The sequence below is a fragment of the Xenopus tropicalis genome, chromosome 6, assembly GCF_000004195.4.
Source record: "Xenopus tropicalis strain Nigerian chromosome 6, UCB_Xtro_10.0, whole genome shotgun sequence".
Lineage (NCBI taxonomy): Eukaryota > Metazoa > Chordata > Amphibia > Anura > Pipidae > Xenopus > Xenopus tropicalis.
The window spans coordinates 85,277,488-85,294,892 of NC_030682.2; the positions used below are offsets into that span (position 1 = coordinate 85,277,488).

At 39.4% G+C, this 17,405-nt stretch overlaps 1 protein-coding gene across 4 annotated transcripts in view; it reads left to right on the forward strand.

Moving 5' to 3' along the window:
- The window catches only part of relch (RAB11 binding and LisH), an 86,789-nt gene that overhangs the window by 26,948 nt on the left and 42,436 nt on the right, over positions 1-17,405 (forward strand). For all 4 annotated transcript variants that reach the window (XM_012964311.3, XM_012964309.3, XM_012964310.3 and 1 more), the window contains 7 exons: positions 1,746-1,859; positions 3,204-3,395; positions 5,752-5,843; positions 9,188-9,496; positions 11,524-11,599; positions 13,024-13,119; positions 17,169-17,281. In XM_012964311.3, coding sequence (XP_012819765.1) covers positions 1,746-1,859; positions 3,204-3,395; positions 5,752-5,843; positions 9,188-9,496; positions 11,524-11,599; positions 13,024-13,119; positions 17,169-17,281 — 992 coding nt within the window. The remainder of the gene's footprint in view (positions 1-1,745; positions 1,860-3,203; positions 3,396-5,751; positions 5,844-9,187; positions 9,497-11,523; positions 11,600-13,023; positions 13,120-17,168; positions 17,282-17,405) is intronic.

Sequence of the window (17,405 nt, forward strand, 5' to 3'; positions counted from 1 at the left end):
CATTCCAAATGTAAGGGGCAGCAAGGCAGAAAGGTGTAAGGCGGGAAATAGCAGTGGTAGTGGGGGGCGCAACCAAATGATTGCTCTGCGAGGAACGAAGGAGTCGGCCAGGAACGTGCGGAGACACAAGGGAAGAGATGTAGTGAGGAGCAGAGGAGTGGAGGGCTTGAAATGTTAAGAGAAGGAGTTTGTAAAATATTCTTTAAAATCAGGGAGGGCATTCCAAATGTAAGGGGGAGCAGGGCAGAAAGGTTTAAGGCGGGAAACAGCAGTAGTAGTGGGGGGCACAACCACACGATTGCTCTGCAAGGAACGAAGGAGTCGGCTGGGAACGTATGGGGACACAAGGGAAGAGATGTAGTGAGGAGCACAGGAATGGAGGGTTTTGAAGGTTAAGTTTGTAAGATATTCTTTGTTTAATAGGAAGCCACGATAAGGACTTTAGCAGGGGAAGGGCCTGAACTCTCCTGGATGAGAGGAGGAGAATTCTGGCAGCAGTATTTAATATAGACTGTAGGGTGGAGAGATGGGAGTTAGGGAGGCCGATTAGTAGCAGGTTACAGTAGTCAAGTCGGGATAGGATGGGAGCATGCATGAGCCGCCTAGCTGTTGCAGTAGAGAGAAAGGGAGGGATTCTGGCAATATTGCGCAGGAAAAAGTGACAGGTTTTGACAGTGGTGTTAATATGGTCAGAGAAGGAGAGACAGGAGTCAAAAATCACCTCCAAACAACGCACCGAATCGACCGGGTTGATGAGGGTGCCTTCAATAGAGATAGAGGAAGGGGGGGGGGGTAGGACCAGCCTTAGGCGGAAAGATCATTAGTTCAGTTTTTGTTCAGTTTGAGGTGGCATTGGTTCATCCAATTTGAGATGGCCAGGAGGCAGTTAGAAATTTGAGTCTCAGTTTCGACTGTTAACGAAGGGGTCGAAAAGTAAATTTGGGTATCATCAGCATACAGATGATATTTAAAGCCAAATGAATGGATAAGATCTCACAAAGACAGCGTGTAAAGGGAGAACAACAACGTCCCAAGTACAGAGCCTTGGGGTACCCCCACATTAAGAGGAACTGGAGATGAGGTTTTGTTAGCATAGGAGACAGTGAATGAACGGTTAGAGAGGTAAGAGGAGATCCAGGATGCAGCCTGACTACGGAGACCAATCGAATGCAGAATTTGCATCAGGAGGGAGCAGTCAACCATATCAAACGCAGCCGATAGATCTAGGAGGATTAGTATAGAAAAGTGACTTTTGGCTTTGGTCCTATGCATCTCACATTTTAAGTTGTTCTCCATTAATTGTTCTGTACTGTGCGTTTTTCTTTTGACCTGGGTAATGTCAGTTCCCCCTCCCACTCTATAGCCACCGGCCCTGCCCTGCACATGGAGCACAGTAGCATGGATGGAGCTTTGATGGTTATATTTAGAATGAGCCTTCCATTTATAACTATTATAATACACAAGAGCCGTGAATATCTTGCCAATTATATCCTTATCATATACCCCCTGTTGTAAAATATGAGGATATTAGAAGTCACCTTGAAGTTCTATGACTTGTGTAAAAGCACATGGCATTGAGCTTTTATATGGCCATGGAACTCCTTGGTGACTTATAATATGCATAGGGGGGGTGCATTACATCACTATATATTATCAAATGATATTATATATGACATAGTTTAAATATGTCTTCCTAGATTTGATCTGATTTTTAAATTAACATGTTTTGTATTTTTTCATTTCAGGAGCCCATAAAACCTCTTGAAAAAAGAGCACTAAATTTCCTTGTCAATGAGTATTTACTGAAAAATAATAACAAACTCACTTCAATAACTTTTTCTGATGAAAATGATGACCAGGTATGTTTTTTTAGGGTTTCCAAGTTAGTCACGTAAACCTTTGCTTATTTATCTTTATACAGTCTGCCTATACAGCCAAGATTTACAACACCACCACTAACTACTGCCTCTAAAATGCTGTACATACATGGTAGTATGTTAAATACAGTGCTAGGTTTTCTTTTTTTGGGGGGTGGGGGGGTGGGAGTTATGATATGTGGCTAGCCAACTTGCCCTGTGATTACATTTGAGATCATACTTACTTGTTTTACTTATAGTTACTGATGCCTAACTTGAAAGCTGTATATATGTGGACTTCCTTCCTATGAACTCCCTCAATATCTGACTCTTAATCTTTAACGTGACTAATGATTTACTATGTCTTCATTTTTTTGTTTATTCATTCTTTTGTTCCTCTAGCAGCGCTTAATGTAATGTAAGGAGTGTTCGGAACTGCATATACAAATAAAAATAAATCATACGTGTATATTCAAAGAATCTTGTTGTCTAGTAGTACATTTCATTAAATAAATACCTACTGTTTTAGCCACAAAACACAGCGAGAACACTTTACTAGTGACGGCAAAAATCTGGCTTTTTTTTGTGCAGTTAGGTCAGTTGTTTTTCTTGCATTGTGCAATGTTCCTATAGATGTGCATCATAAAGCAAGAATGTGAAAGTAAAGTCCTAGAAAGTCTTTCATTCAAACATGATGATGTGCATTGGTTTGAATGGATCTCGGTAGATCCAGTGGCATATCTGGAACTGCTGCTATGAATGCCTGCCCCTCTTACCTGCTCTATGCTTACCTCTTCCAAGTCAGAGCGGGTGCTTGCGGGGGGGGGGGGAACTAAAGCAATTTTTATCTTGACCTCTGATTAATTGTCCCTTTACAGTTTGCACCTTTATGTGTTAACCATAAAATGTAACTCATTTATGATTTATATGTACTTAGTGAGATGTGTACAAACATTCTCTTGGTAGTTTGTAGTGATCAATTTTTATCAAGCCTTTTATCACAAATACAGTGTGGTTTGTAGCATGAGGTTACGCCACTCAAATACAAAATCAATACAGTTGCAGTAGAAAAGCATACTGTTTAGTCAAATAAACACATTGTGAGTGCACAGAATTATTTTGCTCCAAATAACATTTTGTACTCGCCTAATTTTAAATTATAGTGTTAGACATCATTTAGTTCTGCTTTGGAATTTCTTTTACCATGATAAATTGTTCCGATAAACCTATTCATCATCTTAAAAAATTATTGAAAAAATATTTCTAAGTATTGCTGTTGCAGAAGACCTATTGCAAGGAAATCATCAATTTGGCAGCTATATAACATGTTGATATTCTGCTTTCTAGGATTTTGAACTTTGGGATGATGTAGGCTTGAATACTCCAAAGCCACCAGACCTGCTGCAGCTTTATCGTAACTTGAGTAACCATCAAACTGTTTCAAAAGATGTTGCAGACATTGCAGTTGGTGTCATTGAAGGTGACCTGGAGCCCATCCAGGCTGTTAAACAAATTGCACCAGATTCCCATATTTCCCAGGTAAGATATTAATTTAGCGTCAACGTAGTACATTCAGAACTGAAAAATTTTCAAGGTCAAGAAAAGTGAAAATCACTGGGGTGCCTATTCTCTAAGCATGGACCCTGATCCATTGCTTGTCTTCACTGAATAATCCATCGGCCTTTTGTTATATTCCTATCCTCACCACCACACTTAACCTCTTTCCAGTGGTCCCTTTCAGCTGTTCAGGATCATGCACAAGTTTAATTTAGCGAAGTTCATTTCTAAAAATTAAAATGGCTCTACCCAGTATAAAAGAATTCTTCTTAAATGACATGTAAAGCCTACATTTGCCTACAGTGTATATCCGTTGGGTATGTCTCCCCTACCCAAATGGCATAATTTGTACTGCGTATCTGCCCTCCGTTTGCTAGCACCATCACATTTTCCTACAGCAAATAGCAGCTTTCACCCAGTGGCCATTTTTCTTCTGATACATAATCAGATACATTTAAATCTGCAAACAGCATACACACAGACTCTTTTTCAGCATACTTTTCATCAAGAATAAAGGCTCACACAGGCAGAACTGTCTTTGATAAAAGTTCTGCTTTGTTTTAGCTGAGCTCAGGAGAGAAAGTTAGGAGAAAAAAATTGCAGCAGACATTTAGAGCTGAGTTCCTATGTGAACCAGCAATGCCATCTCTTTACTGGCTGCTAGACTGGAGGGCGTGTTTAGTAATCTGAGCTTAGAACAATTGAGCATGCCCACAAGCCAGAAGCCAAAGCAAATTCCTGAGGGAGGGGGGCAAGTGGGTTACAGGAGGAGAAGGAAATCTAAGTGATTAAGGGGATGCTGCAGCCTTACAATTAACCTCTGGACAACCAGAATGGCAGGTATTGAAAAATTTCAAAGAGGCTGTTCACTGATTACATTTTTGTGTGTGGGGTTTACATGTCCTTCAAGCCAGGTTAGGCATGAGTCATGAAGAAGTGAGTTCAAGACAAATTAAAAGCATTAAAAGTCCTTTTCACTTAAACATGAAACCCAAATTCCTTTTTTTTTTTTTTGCTATAACACATCCCAGCTGTCAATCATATATTGCCTGCCCCGCCTCTAACCCTTAGGCATAAAGGCAGGCCAGACAATAACTTAAGATTTCTATTAAGCACTACCTAGATGTCACTGCACTTCTTGCTTTTCCCATCTCTCATCATCTAATTATGTAGCCAGTGCATGGGTATGTGCATCTGGTCTCTGTTCTATTACACAAACAAGATGTTGGCATGATACAAAGCTTGCCTTACTAACAGTGTCCAAAAAAATGGCAGCTGTCCGCTTTCTTTGGGTAATTCCAAGACTGAAGGAAACATGCTCAACAACATGATAGAAAATAATTTGAAGTTATTTCTCAGGGAGAAAGGTCCCCTTGGTTGTCCTGTGTTTTTATACCTGTCCCCTCAATTGAAGTAATTTAACCTGTTGTATTAGGGGATATGGCAGAGATATGTGACTAGTTACCTGTGCAATGTCATCACTAGGGGGTGTCGATAACTTGAAAAAACAATCTTGGCCCATTAACTGTTCATGGCCCCACACATCTCCTTAATTATTGGAGGAACCTTCCCACTGATTTCTGTTCTGCCCATGCCTCATTACCAGGAACATGCATTAAATTATAGTAATTTAGAAAGTCAGCAAACTGGCTTACTGAGTAGTTACTGGGAACAAATTCATTTTTAAAATGGTACAAAATAGAAAATATAAAGTTGAATTAAGTCATTTATTTAACAAAGATACACAAACATTAACATTGTTACCATATGTCTAATAAGCTGTGGCTTTTGAAATACTGTGAATATACTTGCTTCTTAATTACATATGAGAAAGTTTGTATGCAATAGTTATATTGTAATTTACACAGTTAATTTTCAACACCCTAGATATGACAAAGTTAAGGAAATCAATGGGAATCAAGTTTTTAAAAAAACAAGTGTAAAAAATGGTATAAAATATGCAACCTTACTAACCATAGTAGTTTTTAAACATTTCTGTGTTTATTGTTTTGGCTATATAACAGCTATATAACTTCAGACAAAACTACACAGCAAACTCAGTTGAAAAAAAAAACCAAAACTAAAAGTTCTTCTTTGTTGCAGTTTTAGTTTTAGAAATATGCCCATTAGAAAAGTTTCACTTGCATCTGTTAAACTCCTACCAGTGCAGAATCTGCTAATTGTTTTTCATCTAGCATCATTTTATCCTTATTTTGTATCCAAATTCAAGATATTTGCCCCTTCATTGTACTACTATCTGTTCAGCTTTTTCTCTTGTATATTCATATGCTGTCAAATGCAGTATGTGTGTAATGTTGTTCTTTACTGTTTATTTTAGCAAGCTGCAATAATTAAAGAACTTGAAGATAAAATTATCCTGTGCAACAATGAGAAAGCTGCTTTGCTGGAGCAAATTGGTAATCTTGAGAGGTAAAGAGGCAAATTTGTTTTACATCTTTCAATGAACTAGGGTTAGATTGTAAGTGCTCAACCAAGGCCCTCCCTCTATACTTTTCTAACTATGCAGTTGTAACTGTGCATCTAATCTGGTCAGCATTTCAGGGAGGTTAGTCGCCCGCGGTTGCAGAGATTTATTGTGGGTGACCAATCTCTCCGTGGGGCATTAGCTTTAGGCTATGGCCACACAGGGGTCGATTCTCAGCCTGAAGCCCCTACTTTCCCAGCAGCTTTTGAAAGTGCTTGCACCTGGAGCCAAAGTGTCAGCCCGGGTGCAGGGGCACAGAGCAGATTTTGGCCCTGAAATGCATACTCACACATTTGAGCACCAAAATCCGCTTTGTGTGCCTGCTTGTGGGCTGATAGAGTGGTTTTGGTGCAGGCATATCCAAAAGCTGATCTTTGTGTAGGGACTGATTCTTGGTCTGTGGTTATCTGCAGGTCAAATATCAGCCCTGCATAGCTTAAAGGAGAAAGAAACGTAAAAACTAAGTAAGCTTTATCAGAAAGGTCTATGTAAATACAGCCATCAGCTGCACTTAATTCTCTGTGAAAAGATTTCTGTCTCTCTAATTCATGTGCCAGAGACAAGCAGCTCTCTGCAGTCTCCTCTCTCCTGCTACCCCCTCCCTCAAGAATGCTAAGAACTCACTCCCCTCCCCCCCTTAGGAATGTGGATCTGAGCCAATCAGCAGGAAGCTGACTCATAGTCTTACTAACTTAGCATGTTCACTTGGTCTGGGTGTCTGTGCAGGAGCGAGGCATTATGGGAACTTTCTTTACACAGGTCAGCGTTTTTTCTTCTTGTTTGGCTTCTGATCTTTTGAACAGGTGAAATATGGGGAGACTTAAAGGAACAGTAACACCAAAAAATGTATATATTTTAAAGAAATTAAACTATAATGTACTGCTGCCCTGTACTGGTAAAAGTTTTGTGTTTGCTTCAGAAACATTACTAGAGTTTATATAAACCCTGGTGTGTAGCCATGGGGGCAGCCATTCAAAAGAAGAAAAGGCACAGGTTATATAGCAGCTAACAGATAAACCCTGTAGAATACAATGGTGTCTTATCTGTTATCTGCTATGTAACCTGTGCCTTTTTTCCAGCTTGAATGGCTGCCCCCATGGCTACACAGCAGCTTATTTATATAAACCAGTGCTGTCCAACTTCTACGGTGCCGAGGGCCAGAATTTCTCTAGTATACATGGTGGAGGGCCGCTAATTGAAGCCAGTTTTGACCACTCCCCTTTTTGAAACCACACCCACTTCAAACCACACCTATTTTATCACAATGGTGGTAGCACAGCAAAATTCCAAATGCTTGGTCCTTACTGTGGGGATATCAACCATCATTCATATGTGAAAGAATTATGTCATATTAAGATATACCCTTAAATTCCATATGCCTCCTCCTCCCCTGTGGATAGCAGAGCAACCCCCAGTACATAATTACACACCTTAGGGACCATTTAATGGCTATTTACAACTGCTAACAAACTCCCACAACAAACCCTGCCAGGTTCACCTCCCACAAGCAGCATAGGGCAAGCAGAGTATGGCACACACAGGCAGCACTCTGCCTGTCCTATGCGGTCTGTGTGTGCCATACTCTGCCTGTCCTACCCTGCCTGTGTGTGCCATACTCTGCCTGCCCTACCCTGCCTGCGTGTGCCATACTCTGCCTGCCCTACCCTGCCTGTGTGTGCCATACTCTGCCTGCTCTACCCTGACTGTGTGTGCCATACTCTGCCTGCCCTACCCTTCCTGTGTGTGCCATACCCTCCCTGCCCTATGCTGGCTGTATGTGCCATACTCTGCCTACAGTACCTATGTCTGAAGTGTGAAGAAGTGAACAATGGGAGTGATTACAGTCTGAGCCTGAGGTGTGAACACTGCAGGGGGTGAACAATGCAGGTATTAAAAGGTGTGAAAAACACAGGGGATTACATTTTTAAACAATACAGAGGGATTACAGCCTGAATCTGAGGTGAGAACCATGCAGGGGGCCAGTTAATCTCAGTACTGATACCATTTAATGCTTACTCAAAGGTAAGCCATCAAAGCAGCCAGACAGGTGGGGGGCCACACAGAGGGGGGTCGGCCCGCGGGCCGCCAGTTGGACAGCACTGATATAAACTATAGTAGTGTTCCTGAAGCAAACACCCCAGTTTTACCAGTGCAGGGCCACAGTATGTTATATTTCCATTACTTTAAAACACTTTCATTTTTTGGTGTTACTTTTCCTTTAAGGGCACTGTAGAGACAACTGAATGTTTGCCTGCAGCTAGAGGTTAACTCTTTATTAGCCTTTCCTTCTCCTTTAAGCCTAACTCTGTAAATTGCTAAGGGATATAAAGGCTCTATATAAATAATAATTATAATTTGTCTTGTGATAAATTGAATGCCCTAACTTGTTTCTAGTCAATCCAGCAATCTGGGTGCTTTATTTAACTGCTCTAAAATCTGCCAGGCAGTTTATGGCCGTTCCAATTAACCAAAGCCTTGTAGCTTTAGTAGCTCTGTTTCTGCACTAACTCATTTCAGAATTTTGGAGCACCTAAACATATTAAAAACAAGTAGTGAAGTTTTATGGGGAACATCAGTTTTCATAGACTGCTTAGCACAAACTCTTTGTAATGCTGCTGGGCATCCCCAGGCCAGTGTGCCAAGTGTGTGTCAGAGGCATTATGCTCTGAGTGCATAATTGTGCTGCAAATTTGGAAATGGTGCCAGGGCCACCTGGAAAAACCCAGTGGGCCCCACTGACCCAGACCAGAACCCCGCTTGTTCTCTACTGCTGATCATACCTAAAGTGATAGTGACACTAAAAAAACTACTTTTCAAAATATGAATGTACATAAAAAGTTACCTATAGGTCATGTTGATCATTTTTCACTGATAGGTTTGCTTTTGAAAGTAATTGTTACTTAAAGTTCCTAAACCTGACTGTTTTGCCAACCTGACTGTCCCTTCTCAGCCTGTCAGTTATAGCTTCTAATGCTAATGGACTATTGCTGCACAAATATGGCTGCCCCCTCATAGGAACATGGGGAATCAGATAGGTAATGTAAAAGAATTGGGCAAATATTTTTAAGGCAAAATTCTAAGTGGCTTGCAAAGACAATGTTATGATAGATGTAGAAAATGTATAATTTCTGGTGTCCGTATCTCTTAAGATAAGTAAAATGTATATGCGCTTGGTGAGGAGTTGCGTTGCCGCAGCCCCGGTGGTCCCCTTACTCCCCAGTCTGACCCTGAATGGTGCTACTTTTTGAGTGAATTCATTACTAGATTTTATTTACAATTTATTTTACAGGCAAATTGAATCTCTTCAGAAAGAGAATTCTGCTTCAGGGGTTTGCTCTGCTGCTCCACCAACCTCAGACAGATTGCAGAGCCAGACTTCAGAAGAGAGCGACCACTACATAGATATCCAAATTACAGACAGTGATGCTAAATGTGAAGGAACAGAGGAAAGGCTGCCTTTTCAACAAAGTGAATGTGAGCCAGTCTGCCAGGTATCAGAGGATATCCCTCCCAGCCCTGAACTGGCAAAAATCCGCAAGACTACACTCCTTTCTGCTCCACCCAGCAAAGCCGGTGTTCACTTTGATAAACCCAATAGGTAAGCATTTTATTTATATATATATCTCAAGCAATAATAACATGTAATAGGCTAGTTAGTGTTGTTTGCTGTATTGCACCTATCCTATTATTTCATTTAAATATCCATATCTGCTCCTCTACAAATAAATGACAATAATAATACATGTCCAAAGAGCTTTTTTCTTTATATCCTTGAGTCCCTGTCCCTGTTTTGTTGTTAAACAAACCAAAGAGATTCTGGGAACAAATTCCTTAAGGCTCCTAAAAAAATCCCATTTACATCCTATAGGCTAAAGTCCACCCACTGGATTTTTGAAGCAGAAGCCGGGATAATAGCTTATCAGATTCCTTCACTTCTTGAGACTCATCAGTGTAGTGCAGGGTTTTCTGATCAGCTTACATAGCCAGGATTGGGGATCCACGAACAAGTCAAAACGGTTGAGGAGACCGCCTCATATGTATGCAAATAAGCCAAAGGGATTCTGGGAACAAATTTCTTAAAGGAACAGTAACATCAAAAAAAAAGTTTTTTAAAGTAATTAAAATATAACGTGCTGTTGCTCTGCAAAAAACTGGTGTTTTTGCTACAGAAAAGCTACTATATAAATAAGCTGCTATGTAGCCATGGGGGCAGCCATTCAAGCTGGAAAAAAGGAGAAAAGGCACAGGTTACATAGCCTTACATGGGGGTTTATCTGTTATCTGCTAAGTAACCTGTGCCTTTTCTCCTTTGAATGGCTATCCCCATGGCTACACAGCAGCTAACTTATATAAACTATAGTAGTCTTTCTGAGGCAAACACACCAGTTGTAGCAATGCAGGGCAACAGTACATTATATTGTTATTACTTTTATACACTTTCATTTTTTGGTGTTACTGTTCCTTTTAAGGCTCCTAAAAAATCCCATTTACATGGGTTTATCCTATAGGCTAAAGCTCACCCACTGGGTTTTTGAAGCAGAAGCCAGGATAATAGCCGATTCCCAACTACAGACCGGTTTTGCTCTTCTTGGGGCTCATCAGTGTAGTGCAGGGTTTTTCGTGAGCTCATGGGTGGCCTCTGATTTACAATCCATAGGTTTTGTTTAGGGTGACTTGAGTACAGCATGTAATTGGAAATATGACCAATCTTCCAACCTGACTACATCACATATCATATTGGTGTCATGTGAAGAAACCACAGGGAAGGCTTCAAAGGACTTGCTGAATTTTTTTCATGCACAAACTTTTTGCACATTAATATTTCTTTGAAAACTTGAATTTCTTACTGCGAAGCCTAGTTTCAGCAAGTGGAGCATTAGGTTTAGTTCATTTTAAACTTTTAAACTGCCTTGTGTTCTGCTAATCCAGAGGTGCCCAGACTTTGTCACCCTGTGATCTACTCTTGCCACCTAGCCACCATCATGAGATGTGCCGTAATAAAAACAGCACGCCATCTATCGTGCGGCGCAAACCACAAGAGAAAGTATCACTCTACTGTCTGAAAAAAAAGTTAAATAAATTCAGTCATGATTCCACCACTGAACAGGCCAACGCCTTGCACTGCCCCTCATCCTCACGTACTGAGCAGCAAATTCATTTGTACAGACAGCTTGCCAGTGAGAACTGCCATGTTCTTCTATGCACTGACATCTCTTCCTGTTGTACAAAAAAAGTTTAAAGTGACTGGTACTTTTGAACAAAAGTGTATAATTCAGTAGTTCAGCTGGATTCATGTATGCTCCTCCACCATAGGTGCAACTTCCAATAAAAAATAACAAACTGGTGTAGCAAGAATCTGGCTACGAGGCAGAAAAACTGCTTAATTCATTTATTGCATTTATTCTTGCTACTTCATTTTTTTTTTTTTTCATTGGACAGTGTCCATGTTATATTGTAGTGCTGTGCTATAGTGAAAGCTTGTACTTCAATGCTCCACAACCATACACACACATAAAAGCCTACTTGCCGGGTAGATGAGATACTGACAGCTGCTAGTACTAGCACAGCATGCATGTGGCCACCCCTGTTCTAATCTATCTATTATTATATTATTGTTTTTTGAAGGAAACTGTCACCTGCATTTCATCAGGCGCTTCTCTCTTTTTGTCGAATGTCAGCAGATAGTCGCTTGGGCTCAGAGGTAAATGGGGAAAAAAAGTTATTTCTGTGTTTGTTTGGGTTATGATTTTTTCATAGATCTTTGAAAGTCAGTAATTAAAATGTGCTAGAGCAGGAATACACAGCTCTTTCTTCACAGCACTCCAGATTTTGCAGAACTTTAGTTTACACTGTCTGGAGAAGTATGTTTGCATTAACTTTAGTCATAAACTGAAATGGACAGCTGTAGTGATGGTTTATAAGTGAAACTAGATACTGTTCAATTTTTTTTTTTTAAACGAACATCCCAAAAATACAAGCCTTGCACATTCTGTGCCATAGGGGGCACTTAATCATAGACCACATTTCAGCCTATGATTAATTTCCCCCTAGGGCATGAAATGCATAAGGCTTGTGTTTTTAGGATTTTTTTTTATTAAACTTAATTTGTTGGTTGTAATGATCCAGTTTTTGCCAACACAAAAATCAAATAATTAATTTCACTTAGACTGGACCCAACATCTTTGTTCAGTTTACTCTAAAAGTGCTGTCCAACTTATTACATGTAGTTGGCCAATTATTTCTTACATAGCATGTTGGAGTGCCAGATTACATTAAAATGATGATGTCATACAGTGAAGTCTATGAGCAGACTGGGGGCCTTAAAATTTCTTTGAGGGCTACATCTGGCCTATGGGCCTCCAGTTGGACAGCCCTGCCCTAAAGCATCTGGTGTTTCACCTAACTCACCAGTAAGCTGCTTATTTGACTGCCAGGTTAAATAGGCAGATGTTGATGTCATTGGCCAACTTAAGTAACTTTGGATGCAGTGTAGTGTGGTTGTAGAAAGATTTAGGACCTGGGGTTCTGCCAGGGTTTTATAGGATTTAAGCATAACCCATAATTAATTGGCATCTTAAACCACAATTCAGAAATCCTCTTTTTGAAGATGTACAGAAAAATCATCAGAGGTATGAATACTTTAATTCAAAATATAAATATAATGTTTTAGAATAATAGGTGTGTGTAGGTATTATTGTAGCTTTCCATTGCACCATGTATAGCACCAAATACAAAATACAGGTTCCAAGCCTAGATGTGGGGCTCCTATTGAAGAAAGGGGTTTATTGCCCCTTAAAATCAAGGTCTGTTGTTGGCATGAGATTTACATAGGTGTTTTGTACCGTTCACTCTGGCTTTACTCTTAGGGGCAGATTTAACAAAATGTGAGTTTAGAGCTTAATACATTAAAACTAACCCAAGTTCTATTCATTACAATGGGATTTTTAGAAGCCTATTTATCAATGGATGAAAGTTAGAACTCACCATTTGATAAATACATTTCTAAAAAAAATCCCATAGGAATGAATAGAACGTAGGGGAGTTTTATGTATTAATTTCTAAACTTACATTTTGATAAATTTGCCCCTTAGTGTAGAACTTTGACATTTTCCATTTGTACAACAGGTTTCACAGATTGCTGACAGTGAAAATGGCGTTATGAAGATGCTTGGACGCTGCCTGCCTCATATTGTCCCAAATGTGCTGCTTGCCAAGAGAGAGGTACTGTATTGCATCTATCTTATACTCCATTTTTTGTCAGTTCTGCACAGAGGAGAAAAGAAAAAAACTTTCAAATTGTTGTTAGTTGACATTCCTTTTTTTGTGCATGCCTCTTCTTCTAGAGAATGGTTGTGCATCTGTGTCAGGTGAGTTTGGTGCTTCTGCATGGTATCCTGTCCTTTTTCCTATATGCTTTAGATATAATACCCTGCTGGAAACCACAAGTATTGCTTTCTGGTACCTTGTCTGTATTTACCTTACCTTTGGCATTGATGCACAGAATAGTCAGGCATATAGAGGCAGGGAGTCTTCTGTGTTTGCACCCTTAAGAGAGACCTTTGTAATGTACTCCTAAATATATTAGGTATATTTAACTGTATTGCTGCTTCTTCATATGCACCTGCACCTTATCCATTAGAAGGATTTGCCTTTCAGCTCAATATGACCTCATTCTTTTGAGGGTAGTTGGCACATTTTGGGTAGCAAGGGATGCCACAGTGGTTGCTGGGTTTCTAATCCTTTTGTCTCAAGTCAGATGTTTCTATTAAACAGTAGTTTTCATACTTGCCCTCAGAACCCACCAGCAAATACACTTGAGTCTAATAAGGAGGAGGAGGTCAAGTGGATGGTTCTTTAATGGGACATAAGCCAATTAAGCTGGTCTTATGTTAAAAAAAGTACAAAGAGTCTGTCTAAACTGGCAGAAATAAATGCATATTTTTTTTTTTTATACAAACATCTGATTTCACAGTTGAAAGGTAACCATGTAAGGTAAGAAATGCCATGCCCCTGATTCAAACTGACCATATCACCACAACCAAAAGGCTCTTTGCCATACTGTTCTAAGTGAGAGTGATGCATACTGTGATATCAAAGCTCCTTCTTTTCTTGCACTAGACTGCACACCTCCCTGCCTATTCAAAGGTTACATCCAGTCTTAGCTTTCGAAGCACTGCTTGCTCCTGCTTGACCCCTGCTCCTTCTCCCCTTCCAATATATTGTTAGGCACTAGCAACTCTCCTCATTTGCTGCACTGGGACGGAATACATGCCTTCTACTTGCTAACTGGATATTCTATCACTTCTTCACATGCCCTCTTCAACGCTGCTTCTGATCTCAAGTTCAGGAGGGAGAATGCATCAATTTTACTTGGAACAAGATGATGGGGGTGGGAAGTGATAGGCAGAGTATTTATTATCTTGCATTGATTCTTTTTAAACTGTAAAATGAGTTCAGCTGAATGGATTTAAGTCAACAAAGGGAGGGGTGGTAATATTTTCCTTTTAAGTCCAGTCTGCCAGTGCTGCAGAATAATGCTGTTTTGCTCCTAAAAACACATTTAAAAACTGCTACTCCAAGAAGATGAATGAACAATTAAAAATCTACCCTAGTAGTTCTTTTTTTATTATTATGTTAAACAAATGTTAATAAAGTGATATAAACCCAAATAAAATGTTGCCTACTGAAAGAAATGTAATTTGAGTAATAATATACATTCATTAAAATTTTGTAGTTATTTGTGAATGTTATTAATATTGAATGCTGTATTTTTGTGTTTCTGCTCTGCTTGTTCAGGGACTGAATCAGCTTCTGATACTTTGTTCCTTTCTATAACTTTCCCTGGAGTTTTGAAGCAGTTATAGAAAGCAGTATGTATTTAGAACTGACTTTTAAAATGACAGTTTCTATTGTTGGGCAAAATTTTTAGTTTACATCCCCTTTAATATTCCCTGTCATTTGCATGCTCTAAAATGCAGCCTGTTTTAATGCAGTTTAGTCCACAATATGTATTGGTTAGTTTTATCACATTAAAGGGGGAGTAGGGAGAGTTCATCAAGTTCAACCCTTCCAAGTAAACCCAGCACCCACAAACCTATACTGTCCTATCTATACACCCACATACATAAACTATATATACCAACAACATTACTAACTGTGGATATTAGTATCACAATAGCCTTGGATACTATGCTTGTTCAAGAACTCATTCAGGCCCCTCTTAAAGGCAACAGAATCTGCCATTATAACATCACTAGTAAGGGCATTCCCCAACCTCACTGCCTTCACTGTGAAAAATCACCTACGCTGCTTCAAATGGAAGCTCCGTTCCTCTAATCTAAAAGGATGGCCTTGGGGCACTGATCATTTTTATGGGGGAAAAAAAGAACATCCATACCTGCCTATAATCCCCTCTAATGTATTTGTACAGAGTAATCATGTCCCCTCGAAAGCACCTTTTTTCCAGACTAAACAACCCCAACCTCGACAGTCTAACCTCATAGTTTAAATCTTCCACCCCCTTAACCAGTTTAGTTGCACATCTCTGCACTCTCTCCAGCTCATTAATATCCTTTTTAAGCACTAGATCCCAAAACTGCACTGCATACTCAAGGTGAGGCCTTACCAGGGACCTATAAAGAGGCAAACTTATGTTTTCATCTCTTAGCATGTGTATTCAATTATATTCTGCAATAATGTTATTCTGCTTGATATTAAAGGGGCAGTATAATCCTTTGCTCAACATGTTAAATACAAGGGGCATTTATTGAGCTAAACAGGGTGAACAAGGAAATAGAACCTACTCTGTTTATTTCTTGCAAGGGAAATAATTATATTACTTGCGCATGAATAATCCACCTGTATAATGGACTCCTGCTTAACAAAGGGAGAGGGGCACAGTGGTATTCTGGTAATCTAATTATCTGTCTTTCAAAGATCAAACGTGGAGTAGCTTCCAAATCCATAGTTTTACCATAGGTCAAAAGTATGTTGGACTCAAGCCCTATTCATCGAACTCATGTTGCAAAGGAGTACACTGCCTCTTTATTTGCAGACTATAGCAGAAGAGACATCACAAGGTAAGGAATGATGGTTAAATAAAAAATAAAATAATTTAAAACATAAGAAGCTACTCTATGTTTGATCCTTGCAAGATTAGAATTCCAGAGATTAGATAATCCCCCTGCATTATACACTTCTGTATATCTGTGCTCTGGTAAGCTAATTATCTTGCTCGCAAGGACCAAACATGAAGAAGCTTCAGTTTCCCTGTTTAGCTTAAGAAATAACAAAAATATATTTGTTTTTGTTTTGGGATTAAAACATTAGGCAAAAATATGTTCAGCACAAGGCCTATTTATTTATTCATGTTAAAAAGGGGGATATAGTGCCACTTTAACTGTATGAGCTGTACAATATTTAAAACCACAAGATGGCACCCTAGACCTTTATCTTTTGTTTAAGACTACTTTACCACTGCAATACATTTAACACATACAAATATGTACAACCATCGAAACACAGTTATCTGTAATTATCGATACATGCTAGCCTTGAATTTGGTTACTGCAGGCTTTTTGCAGGCTTTTGCAGTGGTCTTGGGTAAAATGGCCTAGGACAGTAACTTATAGAAAACAGACTTAACTTTTGCTGCTAATATATATATATATTTTTTGCTTTGGTTTATGATCAGGACAACTTTGCACCATTTTACTCATTTTCAAAACATCTTTAGCAGTATTTTAGGTCAGCAGCATGCACTGCGCTTCATTTTCTGCCATTCTTCCAGGAAAGTTCTTTTGTACACTATAGTGAGTTCCATGTTCAACTTTGTCTAGTTATTTGATAAGCAGAGTTCTAAGGTTAACAACTCAGTTTAACTCCATAGTAGGGAAAAACACTAAATCTGTACAAATCTGAGAATTTAATTGTAAATATATGTTTTTTACAACTGTATGTTTTTAAACTGTAGTATATATTGTAGCTGTCATTATCCCATGCAAAAATCTGCATGCTGTAGTTCCCAGTACTGTTTGGTATCTGTGTATGACATACATTCTACTGTGAAGCATATGTAGGGTCTGTGCTTTAATTATCACTTCAACTATCTCCTGCAGCTTGGTCTAAAGAATGGCAGAACTGTTGCCAGTCCTTGCAGATAACAGTCTCTTCCTCTGATGCAATTTTTATATTGTTTGGGGGGGCAGAATGAGTTTGTGCAATTACTGTTACTGGCCTTGATGCACTGCCTTCTCGCATCCAATATATAGGAGTTGATACCACTAATACTGTGCACCGCCTGCCTTCACCCAGAGTCCAAAGAAAGAGACCAGCTTCTGCATATTCTGTTTAATTTAATCAAGCGCCCAGATGATGAACAAAGGTAAAGCTTCCTTCACAGTCTTTGTTTTTCTTCTGTATTGTGGTTCGATTTTTAGTGACAATTTATGATGTAGCAATGATGCAGATGCAAATGCTAATGCTAGGTCTTTGTACTAGGATGTATG